This window comes from Chlorocebus sabaeus, chromosome 25, assembly GCF_047675955.1.
Source record: "Chlorocebus sabaeus isolate Y175 chromosome 25, mChlSab1.0.hap1, whole genome shotgun sequence".
NCBI classification, from domain to species: domain Eukaryota; kingdom Metazoa; phylum Chordata; class Mammalia; order Primates; family Cercopithecidae; genus Chlorocebus; species Chlorocebus sabaeus.
The window spans coordinates 45028615-45045654 of NC_132928.1; the positions used below are offsets into that span (position 1 = coordinate 45028615).

The 17040-nt window shown below is 34.9% G+C and overlaps 1 protein-coding gene across 8 annotated transcripts in view; it reads left to right on the forward strand.

Moving 5' to 3' along the window:
- EDEM3 (ER degradation enhancing alpha-mannosidase like protein 3) overlaps positions 1 to 17040 on the forward strand; it is a 68433-nt gene that overhangs the window by 37629 nt on the left and 13764 nt on the right. For 3 of the 8 annotated variants that reach the window (XM_007989190.3, XM_037985820.2, XM_007989199.3), the window contains 9 exons: positions 1400 to 1525; positions 1723 to 1806; positions 3335 to 3418; positions 3955 to 4079; positions 8606 to 8771; positions 9329 to 9483; positions 10635 to 10791; positions 12841 to 13032; positions 14373 to 14538. In XM_007989190.3, coding sequence (XP_007987381.1) covers positions 1400 to 1525; positions 1723 to 1806; positions 3335 to 3418; positions 3955 to 4079; positions 8606 to 8771; positions 9329 to 9483; positions 10635 to 10791; positions 12841 to 13032; positions 14373 to 14538 — 1255 coding nt within the window. The remainder of the gene's footprint in view (positions 1 to 1399; positions 1526 to 1722; positions 1807 to 3334; positions 3419 to 3954; positions 4080 to 8605; positions 8772 to 9328; positions 9484 to 10634; positions 10792 to 12840; positions 13033 to 14372; positions 14539 to 17040) is intronic. The other 5 variants (XM_037985821.2, XM_007989195.3, XM_007989191.3 and 2 more) reach the window with 3 other exon arrangements.

Below are 17040 nucleotides of genomic sequence, written 5' to 3' on the forward strand. Positions count from 1 at the left end.
GTAGTTTTATTTTCACCTTTTATCAGAAACTTTGCAGATCTGCCAATAAGAGACGTAGTAGATTTGAATTTTACCTAATCTTGTTTTATACAAGGATAAGAATTGATGAAATATGTTACTAGGTAGCTTTTTCCTTTGGATTCCAATTCTTTTTGAAATCTTGGAAGTTTGGGTTAGTTTGATTACATGAAGGATACAGGACTTTGAAAACTTGCAGAAACTAGTGAGTATTCATTTCAAAAGCAAGTCTTAAGACTAGCTCAGAACCACAGGCATATTTTTTGGGAAAAGTGGGAGGATTATTGAACCCAATTGAATCACCTTTCTAATTGAAGCAAACCAAAATGAATATAGCAAACTCATCAGTTATATCACTATATTCTTTTAAAAATAATCTGCCATTTCTTTGTTCACCTATCAGTTCATCCATGTTATATGTATGGGACAGCATGACATGGTGATTAAAAGTATGGGAGATATACTGGTTTAAATTCTGATTGTACCACCTACGGGTTTTGTGACTTTGGGCAAGTAACTAATATTATTTGCCTCCGTTTCTCATCTGCAGAATGGGAGTACTAGTACTAATTTATAGGGTTATTGGGAGGATTGAGTTTATGCATTCAAAGTGATTAGAGCAGTGCATTTAACCTATGGCCAATTCTCAATAATAGTGATTAAATAATAGGTAAATTTGCAAAAAATATTAGTAAAAGTTTTAATAAGTCATTAACTGAATACTTTATAAAATTATCACATAGATTGTGTATTAGATGATAACAAGAATTTCTTGAGGTGAATGGGGACAAATAACTGTTTTTGTTGGCTTGTTATCACAACTCAACCTGTTGTCAAAGCTGAGAAATATCTAGGAGAAGAAGACAGAAGGGAAAAAGAGTTTTCTAAGACCATAAAAAGCTGAGATAGCAAACCATAAGAGTGGCAGCAGTGATTAGCTGCATTAGTTTAGATAGTAGTGAGCGCCAAAATATTGTTAGCCGAGAAGGGATCAGACTTGCAAGATACAGGAAAAAACAAATTCTCTAATATAGAAGCTGATAGCCGTATTCCAAGGGGACCTGCGGGCATCAGTGGGCCACAAAGACATACTAAGGATGGGCTAATGCCACAGGACGTGGAGATGTTCAGTTCCGTTTTTCTCAGAAGGTCCCATATTACATATAGTCTTTAATAGTCTGCATGTGAGTTAGAGGACATAAAGGAGTACATATATATTTTAGAAAGATTTTCATCTAAAATAACTTAATATAAATTGGTAATTATTTAGTGAGTTTATATATAAATTCTAGTTTAATTTCTTCACAGTGCTATTTAATGTATTTAGAGTAGTACCTTTTTTTTCATCTAACTTTCATGAACACATATTGTGATCTTTTAGCACTACGATGCCATAATGAGGTACATTAGCCAGCCACCTCTTCTACTTGATGTGCACATCCACAAACCACTGCTGAACGCTCGGACTTGGATGGATGCTTTGCTTGCCTTCTTCCCAGGTTTGCAGGTATAAAGAATTCTGCTTTCTTAATATGAACATAAGATGATGATGTTAATTAGGTGCATTTTTGATCTTTAAAACTGAACTACAAAACATAGTTGCAGTTCAGAATTGTATTTGTATATATTTTTCTGTTTATGTAATGATTAGAGATAAAATCAGCTCATATTTTATTAGGTAATTTTCTTGTTGTTGATTTCTAGGTGTTAAAGGGGGATATTAGACCTGCTATTGAAACTCATGAAATGTTATATCAGGTGATTAAAAAACACAATTTTCTACCAGAGGTAAGCAAATAATTTTTGGGATAATCTTACACACACACACAAACACACGCACACACGTACACATATACACTATAAGTTGCTAATTTAAAGATAGAAAATGGCATCTTCAAGGCTTGTTGGTTCTTTTTTTTTCCCTATTAAATAGTTTATTTTTGGTTTGTACAGTATTATATATGTTTTTGCTTTTCTTTGTGTGTTAAGAGAAGTCTGATTTAGGGTAATGCTGACATTTTTTAAATTTCATGTAAAAAAACTTCCGGCTTAGTGCTTCTCAACTCTTCCTAACTTATGCCATTGTAATATTCTCTCATTCTGACTCTTATATGTACCTACCAGCTAGGGAGATTTTGTCACTTTTTATTTTCTAAAGCTTGTCTTATGAAACTGTATACATTAGATACACTTTTGTTGTTCACACATGTGCCCTGGAAATGTAGAGAATGCCATCTCTTCCTCATGCTGATTGAGAATTATTCTTCCTGGTTTTTATACATTATATTAGTAATAAATATTCTTGCTAGCTTGATATGACAAGATTTTAATAGCATACTTTTTGGCTTTCCAGAAATGTACCATTAAAAATTTCCAAATGTGTATATGGCCTTGTTCTATCCCTGCTTATTGACTACCCTCTGTGAGATACCTAAGCATTCCACCAACTTAGAAGGGTTCCTAAAGTGTTTGTTTTGGAAAGTATAGTTTTATTAGCCTTCAGGTGAGTAGGACTGTGCATTGCAGAAAATTCATATCCATACAGAATAAACTGAGGTTTCAATTAATACATCTATCACAAATGAAGTTTTTATTTAGTTCCCATAAAAGGTTTTGTTTGCTTTTATTTTTATTTTCTTTTAAAAACCTGTTGATTATGTTATTGAATAAATTTCAAATAGACTAATTTTATATATTTTTAAATAATGCCCTTCTTATTCCATAAAGGATTTGAGGCTGTTACAAAAGAAAATATAAGCTAAAATATGAAATATGTATGGTTGCACATTGCTAAGAGAGATTTTAAGTATTCTTACCACAAAAAAGATAAGTATGTGAGATAATGCATATGTTAATTAGCTTGATTTAGCCATTTCATAGTGTATACATATATCAAAACACCATGTCATGTATACCATAAATATATGTCACTTTTATTTGTCGATTTAAAAAATTTAAAAATAAATATGAGAACTAGAGAAGTAATAAGGAGAAAAAGTAGAGAGAAAGATAAAAAGAAAACACAATTATGTTGACCACCAGGACCCATATAGTTTCATTACTGAGTTTCATTACTGAGTTTTTCTGAGTTTTCTAATAGCCAGAATGATCATTTAAAAAATAATCCATTTAATTGGTAAAAATAGCAGCCTTTGCAAAATGAATTATTTTAAGCAATGGAAATTGATATTTTATTGATGAAAATGTCATGATTGCTATTTTAATTGCTTTTACCTATTTATATACTGCATATTCTCGAACTACTTGTTTATTTAATCGCTTTTTTTTTATGCCTTTTGTATGTTGTTTTGTTCAGGCATTTACCACAGATTTCAGAGTACACTGGGCTCAACATCCTTTAAGGCCAGAATTTGCAGAAAGTACCTACTTCTTATATAAAGTAAGAAAATATGCTCCACTTTACTGTTTAGCCCCCATTCTCTGTTGGATCTCTCACTCTTTTATAATAGTCATTGGGTTTTCAGAGTCCCCTTTTAATATTGTAATGATTGGATATATCATGGTTCTTATTCATCTAGTCCATAGAATTATTGAATGATGCCAGAATTGACATGTAAGGTTTTTTTCTTTAAAAAATATTATGTGAACATTTCTTTAAAGAGAAACTTTATGTTCTTGAGTTGCTTTCTAAAGCATGTCTCTTGCCTTTCTTCAGTCAGGCAGCCTTTCTGAGCATTAGGAATTTAATCTAAAAACTAAGGTTATATAGTTAAATTTTATGATTGTGTATTGAAGAAATTCTGTAAAGCAGATTCATAGCTTTTTTTTCAGAACTCAGATCTATATAATGTGTTGCAGTGCCTGATACAGTGCCTGGCACCTAGTAGGTACTCAATAAATATTTGATAAATGAATGGATATGCGGTAATATATAAGCTATATATATATACACACATATATTCTCCTTTTTAATAGGCTACAGGAGATCCTTACTACCTTGAAGTAGGGAAGACACTTATTGAAAATTTAAATAAATATGCTAGAGTGCCTTGCGGATTTGCTGCCATGAAGGATGTTCGTACTGGAAGTCATGAGGACAGGTAAAACAATTGCTTACACCCCCTTTCCTCAGGATCTCTCTGAAACAACACAAAATGCAACTACCATTTAGGATTCAAATAAGTTTAATTCTTTTACAAAGGATAGAAACCTTTGTTCTTAGTGTTTACTTTTTTAAACTCTATTGAATAGACTAATTTTAGTATGTTTGAAACGTTTGTATTTTTATCATAGTGCCTGGCATATAGTAGGTGCTCAAATGATTTCTGAATAAATGAATCAATGATTGTTAAATATCAGAACCTTGGTATTAGGACTATCTAAAATGTTGCTTTTTTTCTTCTTTGATAATAGTTTCCTTTTATATTACATAAAACATTAGAAATTACCAAGATGAGGAATGATCTCGAATATGATTTGTGTTCAGCCAAGAATTCCTCAAAAGCTGTGTGTACTCTTACACAGTTGCTGACTTGCAGGGGTGGGAAAGACCAGTGGTAGTTTCTGTTTTGTTAGACACTGGATAGATGTAGATGGTATAAAGTATTCAAGCTATGAAAAGTTGCTCCATTTGAAATTCACAAGCACCCGCATGTTCTCACTCATAGGTGGGAACTGAACAATGAGATCACTTGGACTCGAGAAGGGGAACATCACACACCGGGGCCTATCACGGGGAGGGGGGAGGGGGGAGGGATTGCACTGGGAGTTATACCTGATGTAAATGACGAGTTGATGGGTGCTGATGAGTTGATGGGTGCAGCACACCAACATGGCACAAGTATACATATGTAACAAACCTGCACGTTATGCATATGTACCCTAGAACTTAAACTATAATTTAAAAAAAAAAAAAGGAAATTCACAAGCACTCTGCTTATTCTAAGATCACTTATATGGTTATCACATCTCTAAATGAATGCTAAAGCTTGTTTGTTCATTTGGTTAGCAAATGTTCATTCCAGAAATGCTTCCTGAGGCCCCTTACGTGCCAGGGCTCTTACTAGTTTTTGAGGATTAAAGATATGAAGATATGTCCTTTCTGTCTTTGAATCCCTGAAGGCAGGCCAATAAGTAGACTTTTAAAACATTGTGTATGTGTTATGAAACGTATTAAAGGGGCATGAAGCACAGGTTGGGATGTGATAGTCAGTGAAGGATTCCTGAAGGATCCTGTGTCCTGAAGGATAAACAAGAATTAGAAGAAGAAAAATGTAAAAGAAGTTCCAGGCAGTGAGACTGAAGACATGAGAAACACAGCACTCATCCTCTACCCACAGAGTTGTTTCTTAGCTCTTCACTTAGTATTCGGATAATGGTTAATTAGGCTTAGAATCTCCATCCCTGCTAATGAGAAATGGTTAGGTTCCGGAAGCAGGCATACAAATAATAGCAAAAAATAAAAGCAGATACCTTTTGTATTTACCTATAATATTTATTGACTGTTTCCTGCACTCCAGACAGTCTTCTAAGCATTTTATGTGTTTAACTAACTTGATCCTTACAACAGCTTTCTGAAGTGTACTATTATAGTCTTCATTTTAAAGGTGAAGAAACCAAGGGAAAGAGAAGTTAGGAAACTTGCCTAAGGTCACACAGTTAGTAAGATTAAGTTGGAATTCTAATCTAGGCAGATTGGCTCTTGACAATGATGTTATACTGGCAATTCATTAAAGAACAATAAGCACCTACTATATGCCAGTCCCTGCACTTAAGTGTGGGGTAGAAAGATGAAATAGAACTAGTCCCTGCACTCCCATGACTTGCAGTTAGTGAATAAAATAGGTGTGTAAAAAGAAATAATCACAACCATGTGATACGTTCTAAAATACAAAAGAGGTAACAGCTTGAAGAATTACAGAGGAAGACATGATTTACTGTTTAGAGTTCCATTTTTCAAAGTGTAACATCCTTTTTTTTCCCCACCAGATAGTCCTTTTATGACATTGTTTCTGGACCTCTTACACACTCACATTGCCCCATTCTGATTGCATTCCAGTATGTACAATAACTCTTAAAATATCATGTCCAGAATTAACCATACTCAAGATGTGTCTGGCACAACAGCCCCGTAACTGTCTGGATTCAGGCAAAGGGTCACTAATTTTCTATGAGGCTGATGAGTTTCCACCCTCTATCCAGTTGAGGACCACTGCTTCATTGACTCACTGTTCCTCAGGGGATGGTTGTGCCTCTCAGTTGTATTTAGCCAAATAAAAGCTTGAGAACTACCATTCTTCCTCATATTGTGTTATTAGATGTGCTTTAGATTTTTTAGGAGCTTTATTATGTTCAGCTCACAGTGAGCTTGTGATCAACTAGTTTCACATACTTAACTGTAGAGTCTGCTGACAAGTATGTGTTCCCCACCCTGCCCTTGAACAGCCAAGTTTTCTTTTTTTTTAGTGTAAACTTAGAACTTTTATACTTAGCAAAATTTCTTTTTTTGTTTTGTTTCTAGATTTTGGTCTAGGGGTTGAATGTCATTAGCTAAACTACCAGTTTTCAATGATCTATAGTTAAGATAAGCTTGCCTTATATTTTTTTCATCCAAATTGTTGGGAAGAATTTTGGTTGGACCACAACCAGTGCCCCGTGGCATTGCTCTTGAGAGCTTTCAGTTACAGGCTCTTTGCCTGCGGTGATTTATTACCCTATAGGTCTAAGCACTATACTGTCCTCCAGGATACCGTCATCTACACAGACACAGACACACACGCACACTTTTCACAATGGAAATACCTGTATTTTCCTAATAATGGATAATTACCAAAAAGAATGTAAATGGCAAAAATAATAGGAAGATATTTGCTAAGACACTCTCCCCTAACTGCATAAGATTACTACTGTTAGCAATTTTATAAAGGCTTCCAGACATTTTTAATGCCTGTGTATTTTTATGTATGTGTTTATGATTTTAAAATATAAAATAGATCATATGATCTGATACTTGCTAGCTTTGCCCAATTCATATTGTAGTTATCTTACCATGCCTTGTTCTTTTCTAAATGTTTACGAATTGTCTATTCTAGTATTTGCCAATTATCAATATCCTGCTCATCTGTCTACAGTTCTCAAGATAGCATTTGCTCGTGTAATAACTGTCGGTCCATCAGAAAAGGTTAAATTATGATAAGTGTATTGCAGATAAACAGGAAAGTGTTTTTATATTGTCTAAAAAGATTAATATCCAAAATGGCTAAAAATGTTTTGAAACATTACAGGTGAGTTTTTGTTCCAAAATAAAAAATCTTATATATGTGGGAAAAATGATAGCTGTAGTTTCAATCTCATATGTATGCCAGGTGCTATGCTAAATAATTGACATTTAATATCTCAGTCTTCACACCAATGTCATGAAGAATAAACTCAAGCTCATAGTCCTTATATCCCCATGGTGACGGAACTAATTAGTGGAAGGTGTTTCTATTTCCAAAGCCCATGTTCTTTACCTTTTTGTTCTACTGCCTCTCCAGCTCATTCTTTAATCATGCTGTTTAAACTTGCATTTAATTTAGTAAACGTTTATTGAGTGCCTACTATGTGCCAGTAATTGTGCTTGGCCAAAGGTATGAAATTGTGCAACTTGTCCAGTAAACTAGAAGTTGTTTATTACTGCCAAAACCTATGATGCTTTGGGGAGTAGTAAATTAAATTTGATGTTACTATGACTCCATCTACCAGCCATGCTCTTTTCCTGACACTTTTAATTTAAACTTTTCTTAAATTGTTGTTAAAACATTGTAACATTAAATCACTTGTAAAAACATATACAGTTTTACTCTCTTTATTTTTCCACATTCCCTTCTTAACAGGTAAATAAATATTTAGAATGTTACAATCATAGCCCATGTGACTTTGCATTGTACTTTTTTCATGTAACTTTTTTTTTTCTTTTTTTTGAATTGGAGTCTTGCTCTGTCGCCCAGGGTGGAGTGCAGTGACACAATCTCGGCTCACTGCAAGCTCCATCTCCTGGGTTCAAGCCATTCTCCTGCTGCAGCCTCCCGAGTAGCTGGTATTACAGGTGCCTGGCACCACACCTGGCTAATTTTTGTATTTTTGGTAGAGACGGGGTTTCACCATGTTGGCCAGGAAATTACATGCAAATAATTTCTTTATCTTTAAAGCCTTCTTTTTAAATCACTTAAATAGCTACATAATAAATTCCATCAAACTTGTATGACTTTTTCCAGCTCTTTAATTTAGTTGAAGATTCTTATATGATTCTCACTAGTAAAATTTATTAGTTCCCTCCCTGCTGTTGATTCTCTATAGAAGAAATGGAGAACTTTCCCTTATTGAAAGGCCTATAGAAAAATCTTGTCTGCATTATTCACAAGATTCTGTGTATCAGTGTGGTAGACAATTCCTCTGGTCTTTTTCATTAACATGGAATATACTTGGAGTCAAGGTTATTCTGCCTCTGGTAGATTGATACATTCTATAGTTCTTTGAACACCTAAGTTGGTATAGACAGGATTATTAACCTTGACTATGGCTTTCATATGGTTGGCATTTAAATTATTTTTATCTACTTATATTTATTTGTGACTTTTTATTTTAGAATGGATTCTTTCTTCTTGGCCGAAATGTTTAAATATCTTTACCTGTTATTTGCTGATAAAGAAGACATTATTTTTGACATAGAAGATTACATCTTTACAACAGAAGCCCATCTGTTACCTCTTTGGCTCTCTACTACAAATCAAAGCATCTCTAAGAAGAACACAGTGAGTTTTTAAGTTAAATGTCGTATTCTCTTTTTATTTCTATATGTTTTATTTTTCCAAGTGAAAAGTAATCCATGACTAAAATTCAATAAATATATGTATGGTAAGAAGAAACGAAATATATACATTTTCTTATTTTGTTTTCTTGTATTGCATCCTGTATACACTTATATATTTCATTAGCTGTTTGCTTTTAAAAATTATGTTAAGTAGGCCGGGCGCGGTGGTTCAGGCCTGTAATCCCAGCACTCTGGGAGGCCAAGGTAGGTGGATCACGAGGTCAGGAGATCAAGACCATCCTGGCTAACACAGTGAAACCCCATCTCTACTAAATATACAAAAAATTAGCCGGGCATGGTGGCAGGCGCCTGTAGTCCCAGCTACTTGGGAGGCTGAGGCAGGAGAGTGGCATGAACCCGGGAGATGGAGCTTGCAGTGAGTGGAGATTGTGCCACTGCACTCCAGCCTGGGTGACAGAGTGAGACTCCGTCTCAAAAAAAAAAAAAAATTATGTAAAGTAATTATTTCTATTTACATAAAATGTTTTTATATTGTAGACCTCGGAATATACAGAACTGGATGACAGTAACTTTGATTGGACTTGTCCAAATACTCAGATCCTCTTCCCTAATGACCCATTGTATGCTCAAAGTATTCGTGAGCCCTTGAAAAATGTGGTGGATAAGAGCTGTCCTAGAGGCATCATCAGAGTGTAAGATGTATTATTTTATATTTTCTGGTAATAAAGTTGTTTCTTAGTAAATGACAGAGAACTTACGGAGCATGTATCAATAGCCAAGAAGTCATTCACGTAGGCCGAAAATGTTGAGATACGTAGCTATCACTGGTTAAAATAAAAATTATTAGTAAGATAGTAAAGCTTATTTTGCAGTCATATCTTTTTTATTATTATGGAAACTTTCAGTATATTATTTTATGAACTAAAGTGATAATAGTGGGCAACATGTAACAGTTTTTAACTTCTGTAACTCATTTTTCATGGAATAGTTTCATCGAATATTTTCTGGCTGGGCATGATAGCTCACACCTGTAATCTCAGGACTTTGGGAGACCGAGGCTGGCAGATCACCTGAGGTCAGGAGTTCGAGACCAGCCTGGCCAACATGGTGAAACTGTCTCTACTGAAAATACAAAAAATTAGCCAGGCATGGTGGCAGGCACTTGTAATCCCAGCTACTCGGGAAGCTGAGGCAGGAGAATCACTTGAACCTGGGAGGTGGAGGTTGCAGTGAGCCAAGATCACACCATTGCACTCCAGCCTAGGTGACAAGAGTGAAACTCCGTCTCAAAAAAAAAAAAAAAATTCCTTTTGTCTATAGTTTCTGTGTATTTTGTTTTTTTGGATTTGAGTTTTTGAGGGAGTACTTATCTTGTTAAAATTGTTTGGCTTAATGAGTTCATTTTCTGACGAATAGTTATATTAGAAAGGTCATTACAAGGACTTTTTAAAAATTGTTTTTACATAAGTGTTATTATTCACTGATACAAGTATTGATTTGCTTTTAAAATATTGGGAGAAAAATCTGTGTTTTTAAAGGATAACGTCAATAGTAACAAATCCCCAGGCAAACTTGTTCTGTACCTTTAAATAGTTACAGTTCTGTTGACTAATACTGCCTTATGTAGATAATATACATACTTTTATAACTAGAAAATGTTATATTTGAAAGCTATACCACTTGTTAACCGAAATTATGTATAAGAAAATACTTGTTTCCAGTTATTCCAGTTTCACTAGTTCTAAAACTAGCAATTTTGCAAGTAATGTCATTTTTATTTGACATGTGTTTTTTGCCAATTCTAATTTGTAGTTTTTAAAGCCTTGCCTGTAATTACTTTTAGCAGAGAGGAGAGTTTCAGGAGTGGAGCTAAACCCCCTCTGAGAGCCAGAGATTTCATGGCCACTAACCCTGAGCATTTAGAAATCCTGAAGAAGATGGGGGTGAGTTTGATTCACCTCAAAGATGGGAGAGTCCAGTTGGTCCAACATGCAATCCAAGTAAGACATTGCTACACTAATTAGATACCGTGTCTGCCCTGCTTTCTGTGGTCGCATTAGCTTTAATAAGATAATGGATTTCAACTTTCTAAACACTTTAAATATATTGTTTACAGTGAGAGAATAAGAATTTTAGGACTTGGAAGTATCTTGGAAAGTCATCTAATTCAACTCCTTGATAGTATAAATCAATTAAATAAATCAGAGATAGGTTGAGTAATTTGCTGAAGTTAATATAATCAAACGCAGGACTCAAATCTAAGTTTTCTGTTTCTCAGTCCGTTGGCTTTCCCCTTTTACTTTTATTTACAACATAACTTCAAAAGCTAGTAATTAGTTTTAATATTCATATCTCCATGTTTTACATCATTTTAGTCTCCAAAGGGCTACTGAATCTTAAGTATTTTGTTCATCATAGGCACTTATTTGTCTGTGCGTAGGAAAAATAACATGTCTTTTTGAGACATTTTTATTGATTTTTACTTTGAAAGTTTTTATAACACGAAGTCTTTAAATTATTTACCTTATTAGTATATTGATTCTGAGAAAACCACATAGTTTGCTGAATAATTTTTAACCTAGAACCGTATTCAGGTATCCCTTAATCTCAAATTCAGCCCTCCCACAACTTCATCACACCCTCAAGTTTTCATCTCATCCATATTCTTGCCACATCCTTCCTTCTTTTAAGAGTATTCTTCCTTCTTCCTTATGTTTTATTTGACCTCAGTGGGAGTGACATCTCTTGTGACATTGCGTTTACTTAGGCTGCCAATGGCATAATTACCACCAAGTGACCTCTTAATCCTTTTATGATTTGACTTTTCTGTAACTATTGACTGAACCCTTCATAAAACATTTTCCCTTCTTGGCTTCCAGGATATTTCAGCAACAAAGTTCTTTCTCTACTTCACTGTTTATTGCTTTGTAGCTCTCCTTGGCACAACCACTCAATGTAAACAGTTTCCAAGAATCTGGATGATATTCTTTTCTCTATATACTCTTCTTCGACAGTCTCACCTATTTCTACAAGCTTAGCTATCGTCTTTATACATATGACTTCTTAGCTATGTATATTAATCCTGATTCCTAACTTTACTATTAAATTCAACTTTCATCTACCTCTCATACGTCTTGCATCTCAATCTCAATCTGTCCAAACTTGAATTATCTCTCTCTTGTTTACTATCTTTCTACCCTCACCTCAACCTATGTTTCCTTCTTTGGTTCTCCATGTCAGTAAAACCTATCATCGTTCTTTAAGTCATCAAAGCTGGAAATTTCAGGACAGGTTTGAACTCTTCTCTGTCTCCCAGTTCCTCTCTATCCTTTTCCATCCTCTGACTCCTATCATGTCTTGTTGGTTTTTCCTGTAAAGTATCAGGAATCATCTTTTTTTTTCTATTATAGTCAGTCATTCTTCAACCTTCCCTCTGTTAAGACTCAATTCAAATGTCATTCTAAATCTTTCCCAGGTACACACAAGCGGAATCAATTGTTCCCTCGTCTGTGCTCCTTTTCCACTTTCCCACTTGAGAAGTTTTATCATAGCTAACTTTACATGTCTTTCTCCTCCAGACACAAACTTCTTAAAGGACTGTCTCTCCAATGCCTAGGCAAGTGCTGAGATGGAATAAGTGCTTGACACATATGTTTTGAATCAAATTGAATCTGGTTGTTCACTATTTCAAGGAGGGAAAGTGTGGGTCAGGTATGAGGTTTATTTCTTCAGAGGGAAAGCCAGTGGGGAAAATAAGCGAAATGAGCATTTGAGCATTTGCTAGAAGTCCAGCTCTCAGTCTGAATCAAAAGTGGTTTACAGAATAGCGAAAGTGGCATTGATAAAAACTACAGATAAGTTATTTTCAGAAATATTATTTCCGAAGGTATTATTTTTGAGTACAAATAAAGTCATAAATACTTGGCAGTGACCTAAAGTGAAAGAAGAAGTTTTAGAGTAGAATACTATAGTACAGTGTCTTTAGGAAATCAAAAAGTTGGTGGAAGTTTCCAGAAAGGAAGGATAAAATGAATTTGTTTTTTTCATAGGCTGCTAGTTCAATTGACGCTGAAGATGGGTTGAGGTTCATGCAGGAGATGATTGAATTGTCAAGTCAGCAACAAAAAGAACAGCAGCTGCCTCCACGAGCTGTACAAATTGTTTCCCACCCATTTTTTGGCAGGGTAGTATTGACTGCTGGACCAGCTCAGTTTGGGCTGGATCTGTCTAAACATAAAGAGGTATGTATACTTAAAATATAGTTGTTGAAACTGAATTTAAAATATTAAGTATTGCCTCATTTCTTAGTCTCTTCTCTAACTTAGTAGTTTTAATTTATTTAAAAACCCGAAATAGTCAGTCTCCTGGATTTAAGTAAAGTAAAAGCATATCTTGAAAACTTTGAGTCATAATTTATGTATATAACATGCTTATAGAATTCTAACTAAAATATTATTCAGGTTCTATTCAATTTCTTGGTCTCTTCTCTAATTTAGTACCTTTATTTGATCTAAAAATGGTTTTCAGACTTTCTAAGAGCCACTAAAACCTTTCTATAAACAAAAATCTAAATCAGGAGCTTAATGTAGAAAACAGCTAAAAGCACAGAAGCTCTGGCTCAAGTGACTGGAGAAAGCCTGGGACCCTGAGGTTCTACTGGTCAAACTTTGAAGATCATTAAGCTAGTCCATCCCTATAGTTATAACATAGTTACAGTGTAGAAAACAAAGACTTACGTAACTAAACAATTTACAAGTTTGTCTAACTAATTGATTGCAGAGCTGGGACCAGAGCCCAAGTATCGCGACAATCTAAAGCCAATGCTCTTTTCACTCTATTACTGCTAATTTAGACTTTTTCTCATGTGTATTTTAAACTATGTAGAAGCTATGTAGATTGATTGATTCATTCAGCTGTTGATTAAGTGCCTACTATATTCTGTTCACTGCTTGCTGTATCAGTTTACAAAACCATTGAAGATCTATGCCCTTATGGAATTTACATTTTAGGAGAGTGAAGGATATTAAAACATCTTTATAGTAACATCTTTAAAAAAATCAGTTCCTTGGTGGATTTAATTTTTCTGGGGAAAAGAACTGCTTGCAGATTCATATAGACTAAATCCATTTTTTTCTTCTCTTTCAAAAACTTTTCTTGTTACCAATGATCATTTCAAATTGGTTCCCAGCTATTGTAAATGTAGTAAATCTGCCTACAGGTCCCAACTTTACCACTTAATAACATTGTGTTAACATTGTGAGCAAATTACGGAACCTGAGTCTCAATTTCCCCCTGTGTGAAATGGAAATGTTATTTGTGTTGCTTTGCTCAGGGTCATTGTAAATAACAGATTTTGCAGTTTATGTAAAAATGTTCTATAAACTGCAAAGCACACTCGAAATATTGGTTGAGTACTGTGATATGCACAATGTTTAAAATAAATTTTATGCTGAATGTATATTAGATATATTATTAGAAAAGAAATGAGTCTAGTTCTCTCAAAGCTCTAGATATTGAGGTTTAATGACTTGATTGCCATTTGAGAAGATTAAAGTATTTAAGTTGCTTTTATTTCTGACAGACAAGAGGATTTGTTGCAAGCAGTAAACCATACAATGGTTGTTCAGAGCTTACTAACCCAGAGGCGGTGATGGGAAAAATCGCATTGATACAAAGAGGACAGTGCATGTTTGCAGAAAAGGCACGCAACATCCAGAATGCCGGAGCCATTGGTGGCATTGTTATTGGTAAGTAATTCTCCATGTCATTGTGTTGACTGAAGAAGAGATAATTTTTAGGATTTTTTTCCTTTTATTTTCTAAAATTTTATCAAAGAGTTTGTCATATTTTTTTTTACCTCACCTAGACAACATGAAGGATAGGTAATCCAATGACTCTTAATTTCTAGATATCTAACATCTTTTTCAAAAGTCTAGATTTGAGTTTCTGTATATTGATGTCAGTGAAAATACTTGGGGTTAGGTGTGAGGGTGTGGTAGGACTGAGTGGTAAAAACATTCAGTACCATGGATAAGAAAATGTGCCCATAAGATCCATAACCCCTGAAGGGCAAGAATTACACTGTGGCACCGCCAGTGGGGAGCCATTGAAAATTTCCATTACTCCACAAAGATGCAGGCTTTGGAGGCAGACATATGAGAGTACAGTTCCTGGCTCTACCATAAAATTGCAGTGTAACCTTGGCCCAGCTTCAGTTTTTTAATCTGTAGATTAAATAGTAGAATATTTTTTGATATGATAGTAGAATTTTTTGAGCTCCAGTGGAAGTGATAATAAATATATTTTAGGTGATTGTAAGGTTTAAAGATAATATATATAAAATTTCTTGGCATAATAGCAGACATAGGATAAGTACTACTATAGCAGTATTTACAGTATTTGTAACAGATCTTTATCCCCTTGGATCTTTTTCCACTGAAATGACAAATTACCGCCTTTAAATCATCTTACCCATATATATCAACTAGTGGGTTTTGCTTTTTTATCTTTCATAGACAATCACTTGTATAATGATAAACAGGCTATGACATTCAGGGGAAATATAAATTTTTCTGTTTTAAAGTAAATAGGAGTTTACATTCAGAAAGAACCTGGAAAGACCTGGGGTCATATGCTGATTGTGAGTTCTTTTGTACAACTTCTCTCACAGGGAAATCCATTTTGGATTTCCGTCCCCACCCCTGCCCCCCCCCCCCCCACACACACACCACACCCAATAGTTCAGGTAAAAAAAAAAAAAAAAAAGTTCAGGTAAAACAGAATATTAACACTTATGTTGATGTAATGGATGCATGGATTTTATTAATAAACATTAGGAGAAGTCCTGTTTAATGACTTAAATCAGCAGTTGGCAAACTACAAGACTGTAGGCCAAGTCCAGCTCATGGCCCATTTTTGTAAATAAAGGTTTTATTGGGACACAGTCATGCCAGTTTGTTTGTGTATTGTCTATGACTGCTTTGAACTGCAGTGATGGAGTTAAGTACTTACAGGAGAGAACTGCAAAGCCTGAAATATTTCTTCATCATCTAGCCAGTTACAGCAGAGATTTGCCGACCCCTGACTTAAATCATCCTCTTTATCCTTGGGTATTTCCCACACTTAGATTCGTTTTATTGTAGAATTTAGTATATTAACCATCACTATCATTTTGAACATTTCTTACCAAGACTTCAAAATGAAAATGTAAAGTATAAAGTGTAGAACTTATACATTAATATTTAAAAATATTTCTTTGTGTAGTATTTTTGTTTTTTTTATATTTTTCAGTGAAGTCTAATTCTCACGCTCTTCTATAATATGCAAGAATTGTCAATTTTTGTTTTGTTTTGTTTTGTTTTGTTTGTTTTGAGATGGAGTCTTGCTCTATTGCCCAGGCTGGAGTGCAGTTGGTGTGATCTCTGCTCACTGCAACCTCCTTCTCTCAGATTCAAGCAGTTCTCCCTGCCTCAGTCTCCTGAGTAGCTGGGATTATAGGCGCCTGCCCCACCACGCCCAGCTAATTTTTGTATTTTTTTTTTTTTTTCTTTTTAGTAGAGACGGGGTTTCTCCATATTGGCCAGACTGGTCTTGAATTTTCAGCCTGATCTTGGGTTACCCGCCTGCCTCGGCCTCCCACAGTGCTGGGATTACAGATGAGCCCGGCCCGTCAAATGTTTTTTTTTGGTAGCTATTAGTTGGGAAATGCTATACTGGGTTCTGTGGATAAATAAGAGATGATGATCCTTACTCTCAGAAATTTTTTTTTTTTTTTTTTTGAGACAGAGTCTTGCTTTGTCACCCAGGCTAGAGTGCAGTGGCATGATCTCGGCTTGCTACAACCTCCACCTCTAGGTTCAAGTAGTTCTTGTGCCTCAGCCTCCTGAGTAGCTGGGATTACAGACGTGCACCACCACGCCCAGCTAATTTTTGTATTTTTAGTAGAGAAGGGATTTTGCCATGTTGGCCAGGTTGATCTCAAACTCCTGGCCTCAAGTGGTCTGTCTGCCTTGGCCTCCAAAAGTGCTGGGATTACAGCCATGAGCCACCGTGCCCAGCCAAAAATTTAATTTTTAATGAGAAACTTTCTTGTGTTGACTTCTTTCTCCTAAGTTTTTTGTTTCTGACAAAGCATTTTGTTTTTATTTGTTTTAATTGTATATAAATGAATAAATTAGGAATTAGCTGTTTTTTGTTGCAAGGGTTAGAAGTACGAATTATCTTAGAAATCATGTGACTGCAGGAGATAA